Here is a 23896-nt window from a genome sequence, read left to right as displayed (position 1 = left end):
TAATGGTCTGCCTGAGACTGGAGGCGCCCCAGAACGCATGGCCCCTGGATTCTCAGCCCAGAACTAAAACAATTTCCAAGGCCAACTCTCCAGACAGGGATTGGACTGGACTTTGGGACATAAAGTGATACTCGTGAAGAGTGTGCCTCTTAGTCAAGTAGATACAAGACACCAAAGGGGTGGCTTCTGTCCAGAGGTGAGAAGGGAAGGCAGAGAGAGTTAGGAGCTGGTTGAATGTTCATGGGGAATCAGGGGCAGAGGGGAGCAGTGTGCTGTTGCAGAATGGGGTGAGCAGTTGGGGTCTCATAACAATGTAAAAAAAAAATTTTGTATGGGAGACTAACTTGAAATGTAAACTTCATTTAATTACAACAATTAAAAAAAAAAAAAAGATACCCAAAGGGTCGGCAGTTCGAATCTACCAGGCACTCCTTGGAAACCCTATGGGGTGGTTCTACTCTGTCTTACAGGGTCACTACGAGTCAGAATCAACTCAGTGGCAATGGGTTGGTTTGGCTGGTTGTTCTTCCTAGACTTAAAATGACAATTACAGCTCTGTAAACCAATCTGGAGGTCTGGTGGCACAGTGGTTAAGTGCTTGGCTGCTAACCCAAAGGTCAGCAGTTGGAACCCACTAGCCACTCCATGGGAGAAAGATGCGGCAGTCTGCTTCCATAATGATTTACAGCCTTAGAAACCCTGCGGGGCAGTTCTACTTTGTCTTATAGGGTTGCTATGAGTCAGAATTGACTCAAAGGCTATGGCTTGTTGTTTTTGGTTTAAACCAATCTTACTAGATACAAAATGATACCAGAAAGTCTTTAAAATGCATTTTGTATCAACTCTCCGTATTTCATTAAAGAGTCTATTTCAATATAAATGACTTATCTGACTCCAGTTTTACAATTTCTTTAAGTATTTCTCTTTTGCATTAATCAAGTAATTCCTAGGATTTTTGTACCTGTCCCTGTAGTTTATCTAGAAGCAAAAAAACACAAAGTCATACACAGATTTCTGCGTCTAATATATATTTAATATATATTAATGTGCGTGCTGAATTCAGTAACAGTGCTTTATACATAATAGTTACTGAAACAGGTTTGACTGGCCACATACACAAATAAAATTAACATAGATATTTTTTCTCATTTTTTTGTATCTAGTAGAAAAAAAGGAGGAAATTTACAAAAATTATAGTTCACTAAAAAGTCAAATGTGTTGCCCCACACACAAAAATCATCTGTTTCAGAAAGGACACACATTTGTTTTATTTTTGCCAAATCACTGCCTTAAAACACTGCATTTCACAGGTTTCACTTATGCTGAAAGTCTCCAAAGATTCCCTACCTGAAACTGGCCATATTTTAAGTGCAAAACAGGCTTAGTGCTGTCTAAATCTACAGAAAACTCACTGGTTTGTAATCTGCACATGAGCTATACGTCTAAATCTATATGCAGATGGATGCTTCCATACGTAAGGGCATTCCAAAGCATGGAGGAGGAGGGCACACCAGGTTCTTTCAGATGCCTGCCCTGTTGGTCTCCTCTTTTCCCTCTATTTATTTATACTAGCTACCTAAAGAATTCACACCGCCTGCTTTTCAGCCCGAGTGTTCCTCAGAGAGGCCGACAATGAGCCAGTGCAGTTCACCAGATGGACACACGAATGCAGCAGGTGGGGCAGATGGCAAGGCGCCCTGTCTGATGCTGCCTGCCTCGGCATGGACTGCCTTTTCCTTCCAGGTACATTAGCATCATCCCAACACTGAGCGGTGTGTGTCTGGGGGTGGGGTGGAAGTGGGGCACTGGCAGACCCTTTACATACGCTACTAGGAGGCATAAGGTACCAGCTGCCCTTTTCCTCCCTGCCCCCAGCCCCCCTCCAACAGCCCCCGATGGTTTATGCTGTTGCTTTGTTACCAGGTTTTCCTTTTTTAAGAATACGATGAAGATTTCCAAATGCATTTTGGGACTCTGAATAAAGAAGGATGCATCCATTTTTAGACATCCCACCTCAGCTTAATAAAAAGCAAGGAAAAGAGGATTTAAAGGGAGCGAGACTGGCGAAGTCAGGATGACTACAAAAAAAAAATTTTTTTTTTCCAAAAATACTGTTGGAAAAGCACCTACAAATGAAGTGACAGCATAAGTCAGATGACTCAGCCTGTGGCTGCAGTGCTCTCAGGAAGGTAAGCTGCCCGTCGCATACACCGTGTGCAGGACAGAAAAGCCGTATTTTTAGAGTCTTTGGTGTTGCAGAAAACATTAGCTGTGCCCAAGTTGACAGAATTCTTTGTCTCGTATTTCTAGTGTCATTTCCAAAAACGTAACATTTCCCTTCCAGAGTTTGTAACTTAATAGTCCTATTAGCAAAAAAAAAAAAAAAAAAATGCATTCCACCTGTAATTGGAAACTTGCAGCATCACGATCCCCGGCTATCGTGAGACAACCAGCAACATGTCACATGAATTTCTATTGAGCGTAAACACTTGACAACAATTCTCCCAAGATCTTTCTGGCATATTCCAGCTGGCAATGGCACCATGATACCATGCTTTCAATCTCTCTATAAGCTTAACTGATGCCAGTATAAATCTTACTACCTAACTTTACTAATCATCTCATTAGAAGCATCTGAAAAAGAGAAGGACAATGATTTTAATGATCTAAAGCAAGCCAATCTGTATCTTCAAAAAATAAATAAATAAATCAGGCACCTAAATAAAATGTATCCATTGAAAAGATGCTGCAAAGACACCCTAGAACTGCCTTGAACTCAATCTTCCAGTCCTCAGGCAAATCCCAGACTTGTGGGAACTCTACTGGGGAGTTTTGCAGAAATGCTGAACAAAGACAGTAGCTGTGAGGTTACGGCAAGATTATAGGCAAGGGTGCCTCATAAAACCTAACTTTCAATGGCCATTTTCTTTGATTAGAATGAGTTTACTAATTCAAACTTTTTTCTCAAAGTCAAACAATACAAACCTTACACTTTCAGAGTTCAAATCCCCTTTGCCTTCCCTCCGATCTGGGGAAGACCTTTTCTTATATGATCTTCTGAAGAATTTTTCCCTTTTCATTACCAGTTTATAAAACCATGTCACATACAGGTAATTTAGAGCTTTTTTAAGCTTTAATAGCAACGTTGGTGACTAAATCTTCAAAGGCTTCACAAAAAAACAGGGCTGGGTCCATTTTCTGGCTGAGGGACCACAGGAAAGACCAGACTTGACTCCTCCCAGACACTCAGTCATGCTTGGGACCAAAATGCACAATTCCCAACTGTGTTCGTGAGGCTAACTTCCCGCAAGTTCTCAAAACCTGAAACCTGAAAATTGGGATGGAAGCTTTAATTCGCTTGTTTTATGTGAAACTACTGCTCCCTAAATTCCCTGAAATTATTTTCTGAAGGTGAATCCCAATTTAAATTGGAGATTTAGGTACAAGAAGATCCCATTTTTAATTGTTTTCTATGTACTCATAATTAATTCCATATTTTTAATAATTTATTTCAGGATCTCAGTGCCTTCCCCAAGTCAAATACTACTGAATGAGTGATCAAAATAATACAGTTTCATGCACTAAACTGGTGACTTTAATGATTGAAGAAATTGCAAGAGAATGCATATGATCTTTTTTTTGGGGGGCGGGTATAACCTGAGAAGGTAGTATAAGCGATCAGTGGGACACCAGAGAATTGGTTATAAAAAAAAATAAACTTCAAAAATCAATTTTAAACTATCTCCTAAAGCTGATTTCATGAACTACCACTATGCAATTCACCAGCAATCTAGCTAGTGCACGTAACTGAGGGAACTACTAAATAGAAAGGGATGGGCGTTTCTTAGAGAGAAACACTATAAGACAAGTGGTAATAATTTTTTTTAAGATAGTAACTCTAGCATTAAAACAATTTTTATCACTTTATAGTTCCTCACGATTTAGATGTACTCGGTATATTCCGTGTGTTAAGCCTGCCACAGTGAAACTGGCAAACAATATAACGTCTAAAATACAATTAGTAGCAATGTCTTTGCAACGAAAGTAGCCCTTTTTAAAAATATTTTAAAGTAAGTGTAAGCAAAGAGTGAAAGGATGAGTAAGTGACTGCAATTTAAGCCCTGATACAAAAAGTAAGAAAGGTCTCAAGAGGTTGCTCCAAGAGAATGATCTTTAAAATGTTGATTTTTGACATTTCAAAATTATTCTTTCACTAAAGTGTATATGATATTCTCAAACAGATATAACTTATTAAATGTCTATATTGGAATATATTTTTGAAGCATCAGAAATTAGTATAAAGCCATAATATACACAAGCTAAAAACATTACATTTGCTTGTGTGGACAGAAGGACTGGATAATGTGTGTGTGTGTATAATACAATTTCTCTAACTGACTGAACTGCTATTTCCTTATTTCTGATCCATTCCTACATGGGACAAAGTCCTGAAGTTTCAAAATACAAGTCAGTTTAAAACAGGTAAAGAAAACACAGACACCCAAGCTTTAATCTAATATAGAGTGTACACTAGAATTACTATAAATTAGAAAGAGAAACATTTCTTAATGCCACCTTTCTCTCTCCTAAGCAAAATACTGACAAAGTGACTCAAATGCTCTAAGCTCCATGCAGTACCCAATTTGCTAAACTCATGCAGTTCTCCAGAGGAACTATGATCCGCCCCGCCCCCCGCCCCAGCTTTCCCATTCATATGTGGGTAGTGCCGATAAAATACATACATACACACACATATATATATATAAAATCTCTAATTAAATTACTTATTTTACTTATTTGTGGTTTATCTAAGTGACAGTATAAATGAAGTCACACAATTAAACATAAGAATATCCCAGAATGAACCACCAACAATATTTTTTGACAGGTGGGAAAGAACAGCAGGCTGACTTTCAACTTGTAATTTGGAAGCAGAGGCAGTATCTTTGAAACATTACCCTGTAATACAGGTTCGAGATTTTTTGTTTTGTTTTTTCCCTCTGAAAGTCTAAGAAGAACGTCCTCCGTAAGTTTTGAGTTAAAAAGAGAGTGTGCGAGAAAGAGTCTGTACATGAGAGCTGGCATGCCTTCTTCGCCCCTAAACAGAGCCGTTTACATAGCCCATTGCACACTGTTTAGTAAACAAGGACTGTACAGGACCGGAGTGGCTTCTATCTTCCAGTCCTGCAGTCCCTTTAAAAGCAGAGCAGGGGTTCTGTTTTCGGTACACACTGGTTCAGTGTTAATCCTGTTCTATGTTGTGCACACCTGCTGCAGACTAGCAGCCTGCTGATGGGCTGAGGTTCCCGCTGTTTGGAGAAATCCCACTAACTGAGCAGCTGGACAAAAGCTACTGTACAGAGCTGGAGACAAAGCCTCATGGGAAACAGACCCCACAGAATCTTCCCTCTCCTTTGCAAATAATGCTCCAACATCCCCAGGTGGCCACCCAACAATAAATGCAATCCCTTGCACTTTAGTGAAAGAATGAACGAACCATTGCAATATTTATAGTTCTCAGCTCTTCACGTCTTTTGGTAAAACTGATGCAAATACAGTATATAAAATATTCTAATAAGATGTATATGCCAGCCACTGCTTTGTGTCCTTTCCAAAAGAATGTGTACTTAAAACAAACAGAATAGTTTAAAATACCCGACAGGTAACCTCTTTATTCATACAATTTTACAGTCAAAATGAACAGAGACCAAAAAAAAAAACCTCTGCCATTAGTGGCCACAGTGTGAGCAGGACAGTGACTTGTACGCTAAAACTGCCCCCACCCTCCCACCCCCCGCACTGCATGTGCCTAATAGCAAACATCAAAAGGAATCATTTCTTTTTTGATGTTCGTACTAGCAATAAATCAAATTCAGTGCCACAGACAGGGGGAGACGCACTACCAAGGGAAAACTCCCAGACGGACAGCGCGACCAGTCAGAGGCATTCGCTCAATCAAGTCCCAGTAAACGATGCCCGTCCTCCTCCGAAACAAGATGTAAGCTGCCATGCGCTCACCCACAGCAAGACAAACTTACCCAGTTCTGACGTGACCCTAAGTCAAGACACGCTCTGTGCTGACATTTCCAGTAGTGGCTCAGGAGGCTCTGCCTCCTGCCTCCAGGCACAGCCCTTTTCCTTCCTACCTGGGAGCTGGCTTCCGCCCGCAGGTAGGTGCAGGAAGTACTATGGGGCAGCACAGCACAGCTCCACTCTGAGTGGCACATCTGGGGGGTCAATGGTGGCTCTGGGATCATTTTATTACATCTCCTAGAGCACCTTTCCTCACTGCAATAGCCAATAAAGCATCGCAGGCTTCCCTGCCAACTTGTGGAGTTCCACACCTGCCTAATCCAGACGGGTACGCAGATTTAATGGAGCAGAGTTTTAATTCTTCTCTGGGGAAAAGCAGGAAAAGCGCTACCTAGCATATTAAGGCTCTCTTAATGCAAGAATGTAAGTGAGGATGAACTATTTGAAGTAGGGACATATTTTTCCCAATTTGCTTTCAAACTCTTTACCCTCAGCCACGTGCTCTTTTTGGGAGGTCAGTACTTGTTGCCCAATACAGTGAGCCAACTCTCATTTGTAGTATGGTCGTAATCAAAAAGTGAAAGATTTACCCAGCTTCTCAGAGCCAGCTTGGCTACAAGGGGAGAGATGCGAGATCAACACACGCCTTTTCAGTGCGTGGGATACTCTATACTTGGCAACTCTATAGTGGTGTTGAATAAAAAAAAATTATTGCTCAAAAAAGACACCACAGTATAATTGCCATAATTGTTTTTTAAAAGGTGTTTCCCATATAATCTGATACAACCCATCATAAAACCAGTTGTCTCTCCCAGTTTGTTTACTGAATTCGAACAGTATAGAAATTATAATGTCAAACCACATGAAATTATTGCAACTTGACCATTTTTTGAACCTACAGAAACAGCAATTTCATATGGTTCAATCTAATAGAATTCAAATCCTATTGCCTTACTTTCATGCAAAAAGCCTTGAGTTTTGCGGGGAATTTCATGATTCCAAACTTGACTTCCCACTTCATTTCCCTTGGAAAGCCACCTCTATTTTTTGTTTTTTAATTAATATCAAAACGAGAGAATTTTATTTAGCCAAGCATATTTTAAGATGTAAACCTGTTAAAATTTGGTGTACACAGGCCTTAGTAGTCCAATGTCATTGGAAGCCGTGTTTGCATGTAAGAACATTCACATATTCAGTGAAGAGTTTACTACAATGCTCACCTTTCGGAGAAACAACTTGGTGACGCCGTACAATGGAAGAGCAAATGCTTCATTCTAAGGGCCAAGACTGCATACAGATGGAATGCAGTGGGAACTCTTATCCTTGGACTACAGGACTTGAAACATGGGTAATTGTTTTTCCCCAGCGACTCTGTAAGTTTGCCCAGGACGCGAAGATGTCTGGGCATCAGCAGCAGTAGCAGCTTCCAGATCAAATGTTATTTAGTGTTTTGCGTGTAGTATTGGCGGCGTGATAAATACGCTCAGATAAAAAGCGAGGGGAGAAAAAAAGGAGAAGCAGTGCGCTTGAACAAGGCGCACTCCCTGCCGCTGCCTTCCGGCGCTGCCCCTGAGCAGGCCCGCTTCTGACAAAGTTAAGACCACCTTATTTTGATTATAGTGCTTTCCTCAGGCAGGGATTTTTATTTCCGTGTGAATCTTAAACCATTACATTTTCAGTGATACATTTTTATGTTTACAATTGACATCTTCATAAAAGAACGAAACCTTTGAGCAACAACTCAAAAGCATGACGGTTGCCTGCATTAAGTGCTTAAATTATTTGACACCTAAATGGGGCCCAGTTGTTTTTAGTTAAAATTTAATAAACCTTACGCTGATGACCTTTCTTCTACAGAAAGGCCCAGAGTTGCAAAAACGAACTTTCCAATGAAATATATTTTAAGGAACTAGTGCTGAACAAAGAGCTATTTAAAGCTGAACGCTTTGTCAATTTATCAGCTCGTGAACATTCTCTTCCGGAATTCCCCACTGCTGCTGAATGTATAGAACAGTGATGCCTTGTAATCGAATACTATTGATTCGAGTGTGTCACAGTGCTCTCATTGAGAGTAATCAATAGTAATCCAAAATCAATCAATCTGCTCTTGCACTATCATTTATCAAATCTGAATACGCCAAATTATTTGTAGGCGTCAAATTACAAAGAAAAGAACATGGTAGAACTGGGAAAGCAAAAGGCTTCTACTGAAGACCAAAACCAGTATCTCTTTTCTTAAGAGGATGTACTTAAAAATGGACTATTATTTGGACAAATACATTTATCTTCTCATTAAAGTATCTTAAATTTCTAATTAATCTCATTCCATTCCTGAGGGAAAAAATAAAATACCATTTCTTGAATAGGAGTTTGCTGGTTCAGCACAAGTGATACTTACAGATGGTCTAACTTATCGAACAACAGCGTAGCAGCATTTTACAAGTCTGATAAAGCTAAGTTTCAAACGCCTGTCACCCATCTGCTGGAAAACAAGGAGAGGAGTCGACTGGCATAGGACATAACTGCATCTTCTAACATCAGAAATGATGTTTAATAGAATTGGAGTGGAAAAGGGAATGCTTAATTTCTCCAGAGAAGTACGGCATAGATGCAGCTGCTTATCAAAGAAGCTGCTGTTGATCCTGAAGGTTCCTTTATCAACGTATTCACCTGTAATTTAGTCAAGGTAATAAATCCTTCTATTCATTATAGCACCCTCAAAAGCACCCTACCTATGTAACTTGAATGAAAAAAGCCCAGAGTGTCTAAAACATTTACTTTTGTTAATGTAAAAGTGTTGGCATTTTACTGCATTCCCGATAAGCTGGTGCCAGTAGAAGTGATTATTCTTTTCTTATTCAAAGCCTATCAGCATTTCGAAAAGCTCTCTCAATCTTATCAGGTGTATGAACAGCATGGTTACTGAAAACAGTGTGTACGGCTCCTCTCTTTTTCTGCCAAGCTATCTGATAAACCCCCAACTAACTAACAGTATTTACACACAATCACACATAAGTTGTATCTTCCACGCACTGTAGCCAGATTCCAGTTTGCCATCAGTTTTTTCTGCTGTGACATTAACTTAACAAAAATGTCAGCAGTGAGTATACCAAACTGACAACCATCAAGAAAACACTATAAAAGCACTCAACTAGAATGCACAACAAAGAGACAAAAGAAAAACAAATACGAAAAGCTGAAGGCAATCTCTCTGGAATTCAGGGGAAAATAAAATGTGCTGTGTGTGTATGCACATACGTGTGAATAACATGCACTTACCTTTTACCAAAGTAAAGGATCCTTTAGCAAAACAGATGAATAGAAAACAGAAAATTAAAAAATAATAATAATAAAAAGATATTGCTGGGATTGAGTGAGGGGGAAGGTATTTGTTCAGGAAAGTTTTGTTGTTGTTGTTTTTAGAATCGAGCAGGCATTCCCCCCACCCCACCCCACCAACCCCTACCCCACATTTCAGGTTATCTACAATTGGAGGCAGATAGGTTCTATAATGTAAGCAAAGACAATAGATGGTATTACCGAACTTACCCAATAAACTGAAGACAAGATAGAAAGCAAGGCTGTCACATATGGTGACCACATTCTCAGGATAGAGTTGCCACTCATTAAAACCCTCATAAATGCTCTAGACAATAAAGTTTTGTTCACTATAAGGAAATAAATAAAAAAAAAATACAATTTGAGTTTTTACCCTCTTATTATTATTTTCATTCTTCAGACTTAATTAAATCATCATCCAGACTAACTTCAGTAGGTGATCTGCTCTGTTTCTACCCATTAAAACATGCTTAAACCGGTTCACAGCTCATCCACATTGAGGGACACACCTAATCACTTATGGATAGTACTCTGGAGCATGAGAGGCAACAATGACATTAGCAGCCATAAGATAAATCTGAAATTTGCTTCAACAACTGAAGAACTACAAATTCCAGTCCCTAGGAAAGAATCTCTGCTTGAACTTCTGTGCATACATCGTCCATTTGCTCCTCAACTCCCTTTTCTCAATGGCTAGGAAAAAACAGAAAAAAGCAACCACAAGCTACCACCTGAGCCCAACCCCTGCTTCTGTCTAGACTCCGAGAACAGAATGAGCCTCCCCCTAGATGTATAGAACAATAAGGTAAATTAGCGAAGTGTGTAGTGCAGTACAACTCAGCTGATGGCTGCTTTTCCGTCTGTGACACCATAGTCCCATGACTGATGAGGCAGGTACCATTCAAGTCGATGGATAGCAGTGATGCTTCTGCCATTTCTTAGTACCCCAAACCAACTGTGTACAGTCACTTTCTTATAGATTCTCATCGACTGTACATATCTTTACCTTTCCTTGGTCATGAAGAGTTGGTTAAGTATACCCTATTCCTCCAAAAGATCGGATCTATTTGAATAGTCTAACAGCTGTGAAGAAAGCATTGGCAGAGCATTCCTTCAGTTATGGAAAAATGAATACAATGTACCATGGTCATCTTACATTTTTGGAGAAGTCAATGTACTGTGATAATTTTGAATTATGGAGGCCAGAGGACAATCAATTGGACAACTTCACTTTTGAATTTTTTCCCTTAAATAATTACTTCAGTCTTTATAACCTGTTTTTGCTAATTCAGAGACTAATTTTAGATATACGATTAATGTTTCTACTATTCTTTTCAAAAGGAAATAAATTCCTATAAACACTGTTAAATATTAACTGCCTTAAAAAGTATACCTTTAAAACATTTTAACTCACATTGTGAGTATTAAAAGGAAAGTAAATATATTCATTTAACAGCGTCTTTGTTTAAATTCTCAAAAGCCATTAAACATTAGTGAAATCTTCCTAGAATAAATGAAAAAGAAATTCATGTACAAAGACAGTCCGATCACAGGAAAAAAAAATTTTTGTGTGTTTCTGCCTATTTTATGTGCATTAGTTCTCAATTTACTTTTTTTTAATTTCAGTTTTTGTATAATGAATAAACCAGACAAAAGAAAGCACAGAATATTTTCCCCAGAAAATGAATGCAAATTGCAACAAAAAGAAATGTGTCCTGTTAAAAGAGGATTGCCTACACCTTCTGATTTTCCACATTTAAGTTTTTATTTACTTCAAACGTGTTTCAGAGACTTTTTTTTTTTCATTTTATTTTACCTCTAAGGTAGCAGAAAGATTTGGATGAACGTAAGTTAAATGCTTTTTAAAAACCTCATTATTATCTATGTCATCTGGATTCCTATCGCTAAGAGTTTTAAAGAGAAGTAAGCAAGCAAGCTGGTTTTCCTTACACTTATGCTGGCCATCTATCTCTGATATGATATGAGAATTTATTGGTAGCTTCCCTTTATTTAGTATCATCTTAACCAACTGTTTGCAGAGAAGGTGTACAATGAAGCAAAGTTAAATTGACACGTCTGTGATACGCCTGACAGCCCTCAGTGTGCCCAATATTAATTTGTTTTCCTTGGCGAGGTACGTGCTGCCAAAACATGTCACACACAGTGTGTACTTCAATCCAAACGATGAAAAGGGTGTATGTAATTTTGTTTCACTATAGTGATATGAAGAGGCACAGAGGAATGGACAGGGCAGAGACGGACTTTTATAATTAAAATATAAATGTACCTTTAAATTCTTTTTCACAATGTAATCTAGTCCTTAAGTGGTCTCCCCATGAGTTTAACACCTTAACAAACATTTTAAATGCCAAAAGCCAGTGTTTTCACTCATTATATTGTATGAAAGGATCCCTTAGAGCCCTAGGCTGTGTTTCTGATGGCTGGCGTCGCATGTCATGTATCTATATTCAAATGTACATGTAGATCTAGGCCAGGACTTCAAACGGACTTTAACTGACCAGTGAAAAGCCAATTTCTGTATCTTCTCTCTTATTGCTTTGCCTTAATGAGTTACCTTCCAAATATACGTGCATAGTCATAAATCAAAGATAGCATAACATTTAAGAAATCAAAACATAAAAAGTAAGTTTCCTCCAAATCTTTTAAAACATATATAAAAGTTAAAGGGGGGGGGATGTATGCATGTACACACACATATATATAACACACAAAAAAATTAAAACCCCTCAATGGTTTTGCATAACTGACTTAAAAAATACATCTGAAAAATACTGAGAAATATTGTCAAAAATCAGACAGAAAGAAACATTTGGCATTTCTAGAAAGAAAAAGTGGACAGGAAAGATGTGTTCGCTAAAATCTAAATTGAAATTATTTTTATTATTAGAGGTTTCCTAAACCTTGGAAAGTGTAAGTCAAAACGAACTTGAAACAAGAATAAACTGCCAGGTGAATCCTTCAAAAGGCAAAAGGCTGTCGCTTCCAGTCCTGAGAAAATAGAAGAGCTAACTTTGATCTAGTGGATTGGCATAAAGAAGCAGTTAGCAGGTTTTTTTTTTTTTTTTTTAAATCACAATAACAAAATTTTGTTAAAGTGTTCTACAAACAAGAAATGCATTTTTAGAAATTTAAACAAGAATAAGAGTTAGAAGGAGAATTGGAATAGATATAAACCTTGGATAAGTGTTTTCTTTCCACTTTCATTCAGATTTACTCAATAAAATCAGAGACCTAAATTTACCTCTTAGAATATAATTAAATAATTCTGAAATCTAAGATGTACTTTATAGAAAAAATAATATTTATTAATTATATATTTGCTCTTAGCAAAAAAAAAAGCAAATGACATATATATGTAGTCCAAATCAATGACATTTATATTTTGCATTTATTTGAAAGCTATCATGTTTTACATTAAGATATATTTGTCAGGTCCCACTGTATAAGAGAAGAATGTCGCCAAGGACTAATTCAAAATTGTTTCTTGGATGTGGGCCCAAACCATTAAATTATGCATTTAATATTAGTAGTTTATTTCTTATTTTACAGATTATTTATGATTACTGGATATTTAATTTATGAATGATAATAATTAATTTTTTTAATCAGAAATACATTTACTTATCAGGTTACCTGTTATCTATCTATTATATAGTAATTAAACCTATTAAGCACAAAACCAGACCTGGTTAATATCTGAAATATAATTCCAGGTTAAAATCATGCCTGGCAAATACCTGGCAAATCACTAATTAGAAAAATATTGGAGATCCATTTTGCTATAAAAAGGTATATGAACACTCTTAGCAGCATACCTACATTCTACATATATACCTCTTCTGATATATATGCATATGTCACAAGCATACCACACACACACACACATACACACATGCACACACGTGTATCTGTCAACTGCTTCGGATTTTCAAGTATCATATATGTATCTATTTATTTGCACCTGTATCGACCATGCATATCCACACGCATATGACTACGAGAATAATAACCAAGGCGAAACATGTAAAACGTAGCAAGAAGAACATCAAGCGGCAGACATGCTTGATGCCATCCCTGCACTATCAAATATACACACATAAGTATGATTGGAGAAAGAGAGGTTAAATATTTCACTGTCAGAGAACATAGAAAGCTGCAATTCATTTCTACCTCATGTGCTTTAGGACAATGACAATTTAATACAAGGCCAGTGGATGTAAAAGAGATAAAAACTGAACAAACTGGGCCAGGGTAATCACACATTTTCTCCAGAGAGCTGGCTAGGGCTGGAGCGCATAGGCACTTAAAACAGATCAACATTGTATTGTTTCGTCCATGAATTTGCTATGAAGCAAAATCCACAGCAGAGCTTATCGGCTGCAATGACTTTCAACTTCCATTGAGAGACTTCAAATGCTCTCCTCAAATTTCTCAATGCTTGGCAGGCGAATCTAAAAAGTGTATTTGATATAAATTGGTTTAATAGAAATTCCTGCTATTAATTGCCACTTGCATGACAAAGTATTGACCATAGTGCAGATTTTTAATTTATTCTAAGAAATAGTACAAGCGAAACCTTTGGTGCTTAACATCCCTTTACCAGTAAAACAGATTTTTTTTTTTTTTAATCAATGTGCTAAAACAAATGTTGAGGAATTTTTCACAAGGGATATAGACTTGAGATTGGGCGTTATGCCTACCTTAGGAAAGAATGATCTTTTCTTTGTCTGTAGTTCTTGCAGGAGTGAGGTATTGTGAAAGTATTGTTCAATAGAATCAGAGAGAAGTTACCTGCCCCCTTAGATGAATAGCATCATGTACCTAAAATTAATTGCAAAACTATGGCTCGGCTAATGAGATGGTCCTTATCTCTTCTCACACAGGAAGCATGAGTATTTTTTCTGCTGGCTCTATGTTTTACCAAAAAATGCCTTAACTAAGCACAAACCCTGATAAAAGACCTCAAAGACACCAATCACCATAAATTCAAAGATCTGGAACATTTGAAGTTAAAACTGATTTCCTGCACTATTTCATTTTTAAACCTTAATTTCTTTTCTTTTTCACCTTGAAAAGAACAAAATAAAAATCTTTTCTCTTGCTTCTATTAGCATTTTTAAAAGCTGAATTAAAATTATCATTCTTCATAAAACAGCCAACATACATTACAGGTCAGATTAAATCAAAGAAATATATCAGAGGCTGTCAATACAGAATTAAAAAAAAAAAAAGAAAAAGAACAATGATACCTTATTGGGGGGAAAAACACTGGAAAAAATGATCATCCATGCAAGAGAATTAATGGATATCCACAAGGGCTTTTCCTAATAACATGGGTTAATTACCGCTGCAACACACTAGCTCAGTATATAAAGCAGCAGCGCCATGAACACATTAAGATGAGAAACCATCGCCCTTGCCTCTGCCCGGGAAAAAGAAAGCTGCTTTCCAGCTCTTCCTGCAAAAACAGGATTTTTAAAACTTATCACCAAACGTATACAGGGTAATGCATAAATACACGGACACAAAGAACTAGTGAAACGTGGGGTGCCCCTCGTTTGCTCACTATCCCATTCAACATTCATGCCATTAACTTAGGGGCACTTTTTTGTGCTTACTTCAAGGAGAAAATCTTCCGTTACATAATACATGCTGTCTGGTTATCTCAACTATATATAGTTTGGGACATGTACAATTGTTATTTAATTTTCAGAAAAACAGAATTAATCCGTTCACTTTAGTGATGTGACGGGCAAGGTTACGAGACTCTATAGCTCAAGAACACTCGCCCGTAAGTGCAGCTGCTTGTCACTTCCAGCAATTTACAAAGAGATCATCTGAAAACCCCACCTATACCAACTACCTTTAAAGCTGCAGGTGTTTTCAAAAGATTTATTGAGAAGAAACATGAGCTCCAAGCCTGGAGTTTAAGTATTCCTTCTTAGAAAAATAAACTTAAAGTTTTGGTTCATAGTTCTCAAATATTATCACTCCTATCTTTCCTTAAAAAGATAGCATCCACTCTGATTTGGGCTTGTTGTTATTGTTACTGTATACAGTTTCCTTTTCTGCCTATTTTTATTTATGTATTTTGACATGACAAGTGTTACTTTTGCAGAGTTGCATTTCATTTTAGTTTAGCTTTTAATAAGGAAAGATGAGGCAGACAAAAAATAAAATCCTGAAACAGAAAGAGTGGACCGTACAAAATAAAACTTGCATAGCACCGAGCAGCAATCTTAAAAGCCAAATCTGTTTAATTTTCAATGTCTGGATTTCAACGATCAGGCTAAAATTTACTAAACTGTTCTCTCCTTGTCTTGCCTGTTTTGCAGTGTTTCAATTGCCTTTCCTTCTTCCAACAGCTGTGACAACTGTTAAAACAGTCAGTAAAATTAAGTCCGCTGTATAATCCTGTAGTCAATGTTACATTTTAATCAGAGGTTGGAAGGGAGTCATATGATGAGCACACTCATTTAGAATGATTAGACTAACACATATGTCAAAATGAGCAGATATATTGTTCTCATCTATTTAGGCTATCAGATATTACTGCCACTAAATGTGAAACAAGCTTTCAAGTGTTATATTCTTTAATGTGCTGGCTCATTTCCTAAAAAAAAATACATAATGATAGCTTAACATTTTAGACTTCCCTAATGGTGGTCAATAAATTGTACCAATCTTTTCAACAGCCTCCAAAGCAGAAATTGTAGTATCCAGTGGAACTGCATAACTCTGGTTTCATTTCTATGTATACACACACGTGATGGGGCTTAACCCAGTACAATTACTATGAATATTAACAGCATGTATAAAGTCTGTGGTTTATTAATTGAGACAGAGAGGCAGATGCGTTGCTTAGCATTAGATCTTTCTGTCTGTCCAGTGAACCACATAACCATCAAAACTGCAGCCAGACAATACATCTGAATTTTTTAAAGATGACTTTTAATTGAGCCAAAAAGAAAGCTAGTTTGAATCTTGCGCCAAAGCCAAAAGGACATGTGCCCTGATTTCATTTAAATGCATCTCCTTTAAGAGGCTTATCTAAACTAATTATTCAAATTAGCTATAAGAAGTTAAATTCAAGGGAACTACTTTAAAACCAAGCCTCTGGAGGATTTTAAAAGTTTGTTTTGTTTATGTATTTATGGGAGAAAGTTCAGAATCTGGATGAGCTTGGATTAATGTATTTTCCTGACATGAGGACCTTTCAAACTCTCCCAGTCCTTCAGCCCCAGCTGCATCGACCTTCAAACTACACTTGAGTGGGCAGTCCTACCTTTATTTATTTTTCATTTCCATTTTCACACATTTTAAGGCTGTCTCTTCCTTTGAGTGTTTCAAACTGATGCAAGCACAGCTTTACATTCTTTCAGTTCCTCTCAAGTCCATCTCTGGCTAATATCCTGTGTAAGTGTGGATGTGTGTGTGTGTGTGTGTGTGTGTGCGTGCAAGAGTGTGTGCATGTACATACACTCACATACACACATAAGCAGCCACTGAGATTGCAAGTCACTTTTCATCTCTTACTTAATTACAAAGCAATGCTAAATGCAGTCATTAAGGACAGCTAGTGGACATCTACCTATAAGGCACCGCCTCATCTTCTAGAGTTTTATATTTTCTCCACAATCTATAGAGAGAAATGTTTGCCAAGAGCACCCTTTTCAGAATTATAACAGTCAGTATTACTGTAATGTGAAAGCAAAGAAATATAACTGACTCAACAGAAAGAGAGATGGATCACTGACAGCTGCTGTGATATACTAGTATTTTATCTTAATGGTGGGCTGAAATTAAGTTTACGACCTACTCATTTACACAAGAATGCCTAATTTACTTCTCCAAGCCCCCACTCACTCCCCCTCACCTTTAGTAATCTAAATATGCATTTCCTTGTGCAGAAAGATGTTCATAAATACAAATTAAACTGCATGTAAGAACCAAAGTACTTTTCTATGTTTTCTGGACTCGATGCACAAAACACATCCACAATCTCAGCATCGTTTATTTAAGCGGAAATTGTAAAAGTACTGTTTCTTTTTAGTGCCCCCCCCCCCGCCCAAATATTTATAATGTGTGAAAATCTCATGTTACTTAATGGACTGATTTGTCAGTTCAGTGCTGACTTAACGCCAACCATGCAAATAACATTATTCTAGCCCTGGATTGCAGAGGGCTAGTTTTTAAATTGTTCTCCGAAGGAGAATTAGCAAATGTGCAATTTTGACTCTAACTCCGCACGGTAAGAAATGACAGGGAGCTGAAAATATCTGTCAAACTGCAAATACATAAGAGGCAGTCAATAGTATAAATCATTTTGAATATTGTATTTTAAAACATCTTTCCCTGGGAAAATGGGTCCTAGTAAAAGATGCATTTTAACAGTTCACTAAGCATGTGTGCCAAGTGCCTATTCTTAGCACCTGAATAAGAAGTGACTGTCACACAGCTGTTTTACTGACAGTCACTGAGCTTTGCCTCAAAGGTAACATTGTAGTCAGAGAACAATTCTCGACTTACTGAATTAGGAGATCACCCTCCGCACAAAAGGCACCAGACAGACACAAACAAGCACTCGTGCACACAAAATACCCGGGGCAGTACCTGAATCAGTGTGCAAAAGACACATTCTGTCCACCCCCGCACCCGCACCCCCACGCCGAGTTTAAAAAGGAAAGAAAGAAAAGGTACCTACTCTTCCTCGTAGTGCAGGGAAAAAGATTCAGGAAGGCAAAGTTCTACCGAATCCATGTGCGACCGGCAACCATTATTTGTGCACCCCAGCTATAAATCAAAGTTTCCTTGACAGAGCACAGTGCAATTAACACAAATGTTCTCCTAGTGACAAGCCTATAGGCACAGCCAGTTGGGACCAAAGCTCTCACACTCTCCTAATCAAGGACTTAAAGCCCCGATTGGAGCTTATTAATATGAAGTAGGGCTTTACATATGCAGTCCCACCGGCCCAGGCGCGCCGCCGATTGGGGAGCCGCTGTCCAATCAGGAGGGAGGCGACGGGAGGCTGCACCGAGCGAGCGCAGCCAGGCAGGTAGGCAGGGTGCAGGGCGGCCAGAGGGCTGCAAGTCAGGGTGGGCAGAGACAGAGCGAGGACCGGCGAGATCTGCACCCTCCCTGGGCTTACTGCGGTTGTTTCCAATTTTTTTTTTTTCCTCCTGGGAAGCTACAAAAGAAACATAACTAACTTAGCTCTCTAAGCACTGGAGAAATCTGTTTGGTTTCTAACCTCAGACCTATGTTGCCTTGAAAAGAAGAACTCACGCAGACTCAGTTAATTTGGGAAAGGATTCTGCGGAAGGTAGAGAATCAAGTTTGTCCTGCCGTTGTCTGTTGTATTACACTGTGGGCTGCTTCTTACTTAGTGCTGTTCTTGCTCATTTCCTTGTCATCTTGTCTGCTCCTGTTTTCCTGATAGATGCTGGGCATTTTAGAAATCACAGACATAATTCTAAATTGCTCGGCCATGTGAACTGGGATCATCGCTGAGGTGGAATGCAGTTTTACACAAGTACAGAAGAGGAAGTAGTGTATCAATACAGTTTAAGAGAATGTCTGTGCAGATCATATGCGTAAACATTTCCATACCTGCTACTGTCTCTACATACAGATAAACAGTGCGCAGCTTTTCAAAACAAAGGTAAAACAACCGCAGGACAAATCGGCTTCTCCAGTTTCAGGGTGGGAGACTGAGGGCTCTAGGGTAAATGGTATATTAAATCCGTCTCAATGAATTTTAACACAATAAGGACTGCATTTTGAAGGATAAGCATTACTAAACACTGTACTAAAAGTGTTCTTGATTACATATTTATTTCAATACATGCTTCCAAACTGGAAGACGGATACAAATACACTCAGCCTCCAAATCAAATGCAGTATACAGATTTATCTCTCTATCTAACACACCCTACAGACTTTAAACAATTAACCCAGATACATTTTGTAAATCATCACGCAGTCTGGTCACTATTAAAAACTAGTGTCAAAACAAATAATAATTTCTAAAACTAAGAGTTTTCAATTCAAAGTGTTGAAAAATAAAAGAATATACAAGAATAATGTATAGCATGTTTTTAATTTCAATCTAACAGCGTTTGCTTAGGTCCTAATTTAAACTTTTTTTTTTAATACCAGAAAATGTACATTGGAATAGATAACCAGCTATTTATGGCAAACAGAAATAACTGCTACCTTATGGAGAGTGGAAGACCTGCAGTTCTGACATAATTCAGTTCTACTGCTTACCAACCTTTTACAACTGAATCCTTCCATGATATAAATAGCATGATCTTCCAGATCAAAATAAATTAGTTCAGATATTCAGCATGTGTTAAATTCACTAAATCAGAACTCAACTCAACATACTCTCTCAAATTTTCTAGGTGTTAAAAAAAATCAACAACTAAAATGGAACAACCACGTTAAAATTCAGAATATAAAAATGACAGGCAGATTTTGTGCCCCCACAGAAGAAAGCAATTTGCCTGCCATGTCTTTAACCATATCTAAGATATGGGCTTGATTCCTTATATTTGCAGTCTAAATTTCTAGATCAGAACTCACATAGCAAAAACTGTGCCTGAGAATACTGTGTAAAAGCAGGTAGTAAAAGCTTAATTACCAGTAGCATTATGCTGTCTATATTGTTAAATGTGAACTCTGCAATTAAGATGTAAATTTGGTTGTGAGCAGTGAATTAAAAGAGCTTTGAGATGTAGAAGAAAATCCAAGCATTTTGCAGACACCGAGGGGAGGGGGGGAAGATGAGTCTATTCAATCTAAAATGAGACATGTAATCTTTTTACAATTAAAAAAATAAATAAAAAGGGTATTTTGAAAAAGAAACATGATTTTTCTGAAATGCAATAAAAGAATTACGGCAGCTAATACTGCCTTAGAAAGACAGAAAACCATCTCTGGTTCATGTGATTACTATCTTGCTTTCTGAATAAAACTGAAATTCTCAAGGTTATTAATAGATTCCATTGTACATATTTTTAAAGATATATACCCCCAACCAAAAAAAAAAAAAAAAAAGAAGTTTCCTTCTTATTTTGCCCAGGGACAGTTTTTAAAAACAATAAGAATTATCTTAACGTACTCAACACATCTTAACATACTAAATGCATTCAGATCATGCACCTGTGCCGAATCTTGTACTATATCCAGTTTCCTTGCATTATCATGCCGTGACAGGTCCTGTTTACTACTCCTTTGAAATGGCTTTTTAAAGACAAGATTTGTAGCCAATTATTTACCAACGGGCTTTAAGTCACCCCATTTTCTAAGAGTTATCTTTTATTTTGCAGAATTTTCTTATTTTCCTGTAGGTACTTACTTGCCCTTGTAATGAACCATTTGGCTTCTTTGCTGCATTTTTTAAAAGCTATTTAGATTCATATTCATGTATAAGTCTTTTCTTTCTCTGTGCTCACAGGGAAACATGTACAAACATATATACTGTAGTCCCCACTGATTTTTCACTGACCATATTTCATCTACAAAAGCGGCAGTGTTCCTTGAACTAGATGCTTTCCGAATGACCAGAAATGTACTCGGTTTGTAGGGCTGTGTGATTTTCCCTTGGGATCAAAATGTCACCTCTACAAGTCAAGGACCTAAGATTACACCTACTGTCTCGAATCCGGTTTAACCAATTTAAAATTTAAAATAATATCTCCTACACTAAACTTCCGGGACAGCTTCCAGAATATTTTATAAATCTACAGCTCAGTCATCTCAAAAACCTTCTCTAGTCCCTGATATTTTCCCTCCTTGAAGGAGAAAGGAGTGGATAATCACAAGAAATAAACACACCACAAGTAATGCTGAACTTGAACCTGTAAGAATCCTACTACAAAGGATTTTTTCGGGGGAAAAAAAGAACTAGGTAAACTGCCTAGAATAAACACACACTGCTAATCAGTCTATACACTTCACAATCTTACCACAAGGAGTCTACCAAAAGCAGGGAGAACAGAACCAAACAAAAGAAAACTCCTATGACAGTTTCAGGAAGAATATTAATCAATTAGTTAATATCAGTTAATATCAGTTTATCCATGAGGCCCTCAGTCTACGCATAGTTTCAAGCTCTTCTTCCTTAAATGATACAGTCACAAATATCCAAACAACGTTATTCTCAGTCCCCAACTAACCCAAAGACAACCCAGCAGAGAATATACTTCATTTCTCCTGGAAAGAGAATGGGAACAGGCAAAAATCCAGTGGAAACAAAGGGTGGATTTATATTGTTGTGTATACCAGAAATTTTCTTGTATTGTTTTAGTCAGAACCATTTCCCAAAACATTCTAACAATGTATCCTCAAGTTGCTAAAAGGTAATGAGAAATGCTTAGTTTTAGTATTTTTGCATATTAGTAGCCATTTTTTAGTTCCCACCTCCTTTTTCTGAAAAGTAAGAGGACTAATCTGTGTTAAACTGTTTCCAGTTGTCACACTACTGTTGAAGCATCTTTTGATTTTATATTTCACATTTGTTAAATATTTAAAAATTGAACGAGGCACAGCAAATTTAGATTTTCACATTGCCTTGTAAGCTATCTTCACAGCTCTTTCCGGAAAGATCAGAAAAGCTTTGAAATGTTGTTTAACTTTTTGAACCATTTTCCAAGCTGTCTTTTTATGTATCATGTATAGTATAAGCTATCATATTACAAAAAGCAAACCAAAACTACTACATGACTACCTTTTACTCCAAAGGAAAACCCTAAATGTACATCCCTGGGAATAGAACTTTGAATGGGGAGCAAGGAGGCCTGGCCACCAGCTCCTTTCTGCCGCATGGAGCATCTGTTCCTTGTTTCCTCATCTGTACCTTAGGATTTCTGTTGTGCTGTGAATCTGCTTCAGAACACCCCTTTTCCACTGAGAACCCACAAACTTCTTCGGTATGATTACTTCATTCTACATTACCACCAAACCGCTATCAATTCATCATACCTCATTTTCTGTTGCCTTTCATTTCTAGGGCGCAGGCTTTGATATTTAAATTATTGTCTCGATTGGCAAGAAGCAATTATTTCTACTGAAAGTGGTCGCTTCCACAGAAACACTAATAAAAATCTTTCCCTTTGACAAACCTCTTGTTCTATAAACCCATCCCATTCCCAGATTACAGAGTCCATATTAAAAAGCCCATTCTCTGGGGAGCAATTGCCTCATCTCCACAGCACACCAAACTCTTTCTCCGGTATATTTGTGAAAATGAAAAAGAAGAAGAATCAGTCAGAGAAAGACAGAGAAACCAATAGAGGCAATTTGCTCTCTGTTTAATTAATTCAGGTTTATTTCACTTTCATTTTGTCAAGCTAATAATATACATGGTGAAATGTCAGTAAAAATTAAATTATAAACTACAGTAGCCCCAATGGGGAAACTGGCTTTAGTTATGTTGTATTTCCCACATCCTTATCCTGGTAAAATATCAAGTGCATTTTACGGCGCGCTACAAGCTGTCTGTAATCTGCATGGCATGTCTTCACAGAGCAATAGTTAACATTTTGAGATTATACATTAATAAATGAGTTCAGTTATATTCTTTCCTGAATGTTAAGCGCCAGGAGCTAAATGCGAAAAACATTCAAGGTCAATGTCCCGTTTTAGACCTTTTCAGGCAGCTGTAATATTATGATAATCAAGCTTAAAATATTCCTATAGAAAGAGTAAATTAGCCTTTTCACTTGAAAGATGATTACGATAAACAATAAACCTACGAGAGGACAAAATCCCGATTTTTAAAGCCATAAATTGTTGACTCAATCATGTGTGTGATAGTGTTGTCCAAAATAAAGGGTAGTTTAACTCTGGGGTGGGGGAGGGGGACAGAGGAGGAGGGGAAGTGCAGCAAATAGGACAGATTCCAGAATGAGCAACGCGTGCTTTGATGCCAGTAAAATGATCAAATCACCGATTTTAACCACTCCGTTCAACACGTAATGTATGTGAGGCTAAAAATGTATATATCCATGAAACACCAAAAAAGCACAAAGCATCTTTTTCTTGGAGTATATGAATGTTCGATACTGTTTAAAAGTTCTCTTTTTCTATTGCTTTTATTAACCCTTCTGTCCAAATTTTCAAAGAGCCGGTTTAAAAAAAAAAAAAGGGAGAAATTTAGTATCTGGTGTCTGTATAAACAGATTGAAAGAGGTTATTACTCTGTTTTTGATGTTAGAACTCTCTGACACACTTCTAAGGCTCTTCTTATTTTTTATAAATGAATGTATTTGATAAAAATCTGCTCACCCCAACCCTGACAAATTAATTAGGGAGTGTATGCGCACCTTCGTGTGTGTGTGTGTGTGCATGCTTGTCTCTGTGTGTGTGCCTGCATGTGCCTGTGTGTGTGTGCCTGTGTGTGTGCCTGTGTGGGTGCCTGTGTGGGTGCATGCATGCTTGTCTCTGTGTGTGCCCGTGTGTGTGTGCCTGTGTGTGTGCGTGCATGCTTGTCTCC

At 37.7% G+C, this 23896-nt stretch overlaps 1 protein-coding gene across 3 annotated transcripts in view; it reads right to left on the bottom strand.

Annotated features, from left to right (window-relative positions):
• ESRRG (estrogen related receptor gamma) overlaps window positions 1-23896 on the bottom strand; it is a 641420-nt gene that overhangs the window by 216002 nt on the left and 401522 nt on the right. The window contains exon 1 of one of the 3 annotated variants that reach the window (XM_004375933.2): window positions 18098-18364. The exons of the other annotated variants lie outside the window; for them this stretch is intronic. Coding sequence (XP_004375990.1) covers window positions 18098-18153 — 56 coding nt within the window. The 5' untranslated portion in view covers window positions 18154-18364. Of the gene's footprint in view, window positions 1-18097; window positions 18365-23896 lie in introns of those variants that run through there. 3 annotated transcript variants of the gene reach the window in all.

Source organism: Trichechus manatus, unplaced genomic scaffold (assembly GCF_000243295.1).
Source record: "Trichechus manatus latirostris isolate Lorelei unplaced genomic scaffold, TriManLat1.0 scaffold00039, whole genome shotgun sequence".
Taxonomy (NCBI): domain Eukaryota; kingdom Metazoa; phylum Chordata; class Mammalia; order Sirenia; family Trichechidae; genus Trichechus; species Trichechus manatus.
This window is presented reverse-complemented; position numbering and strand designations above follow the sequence as displayed.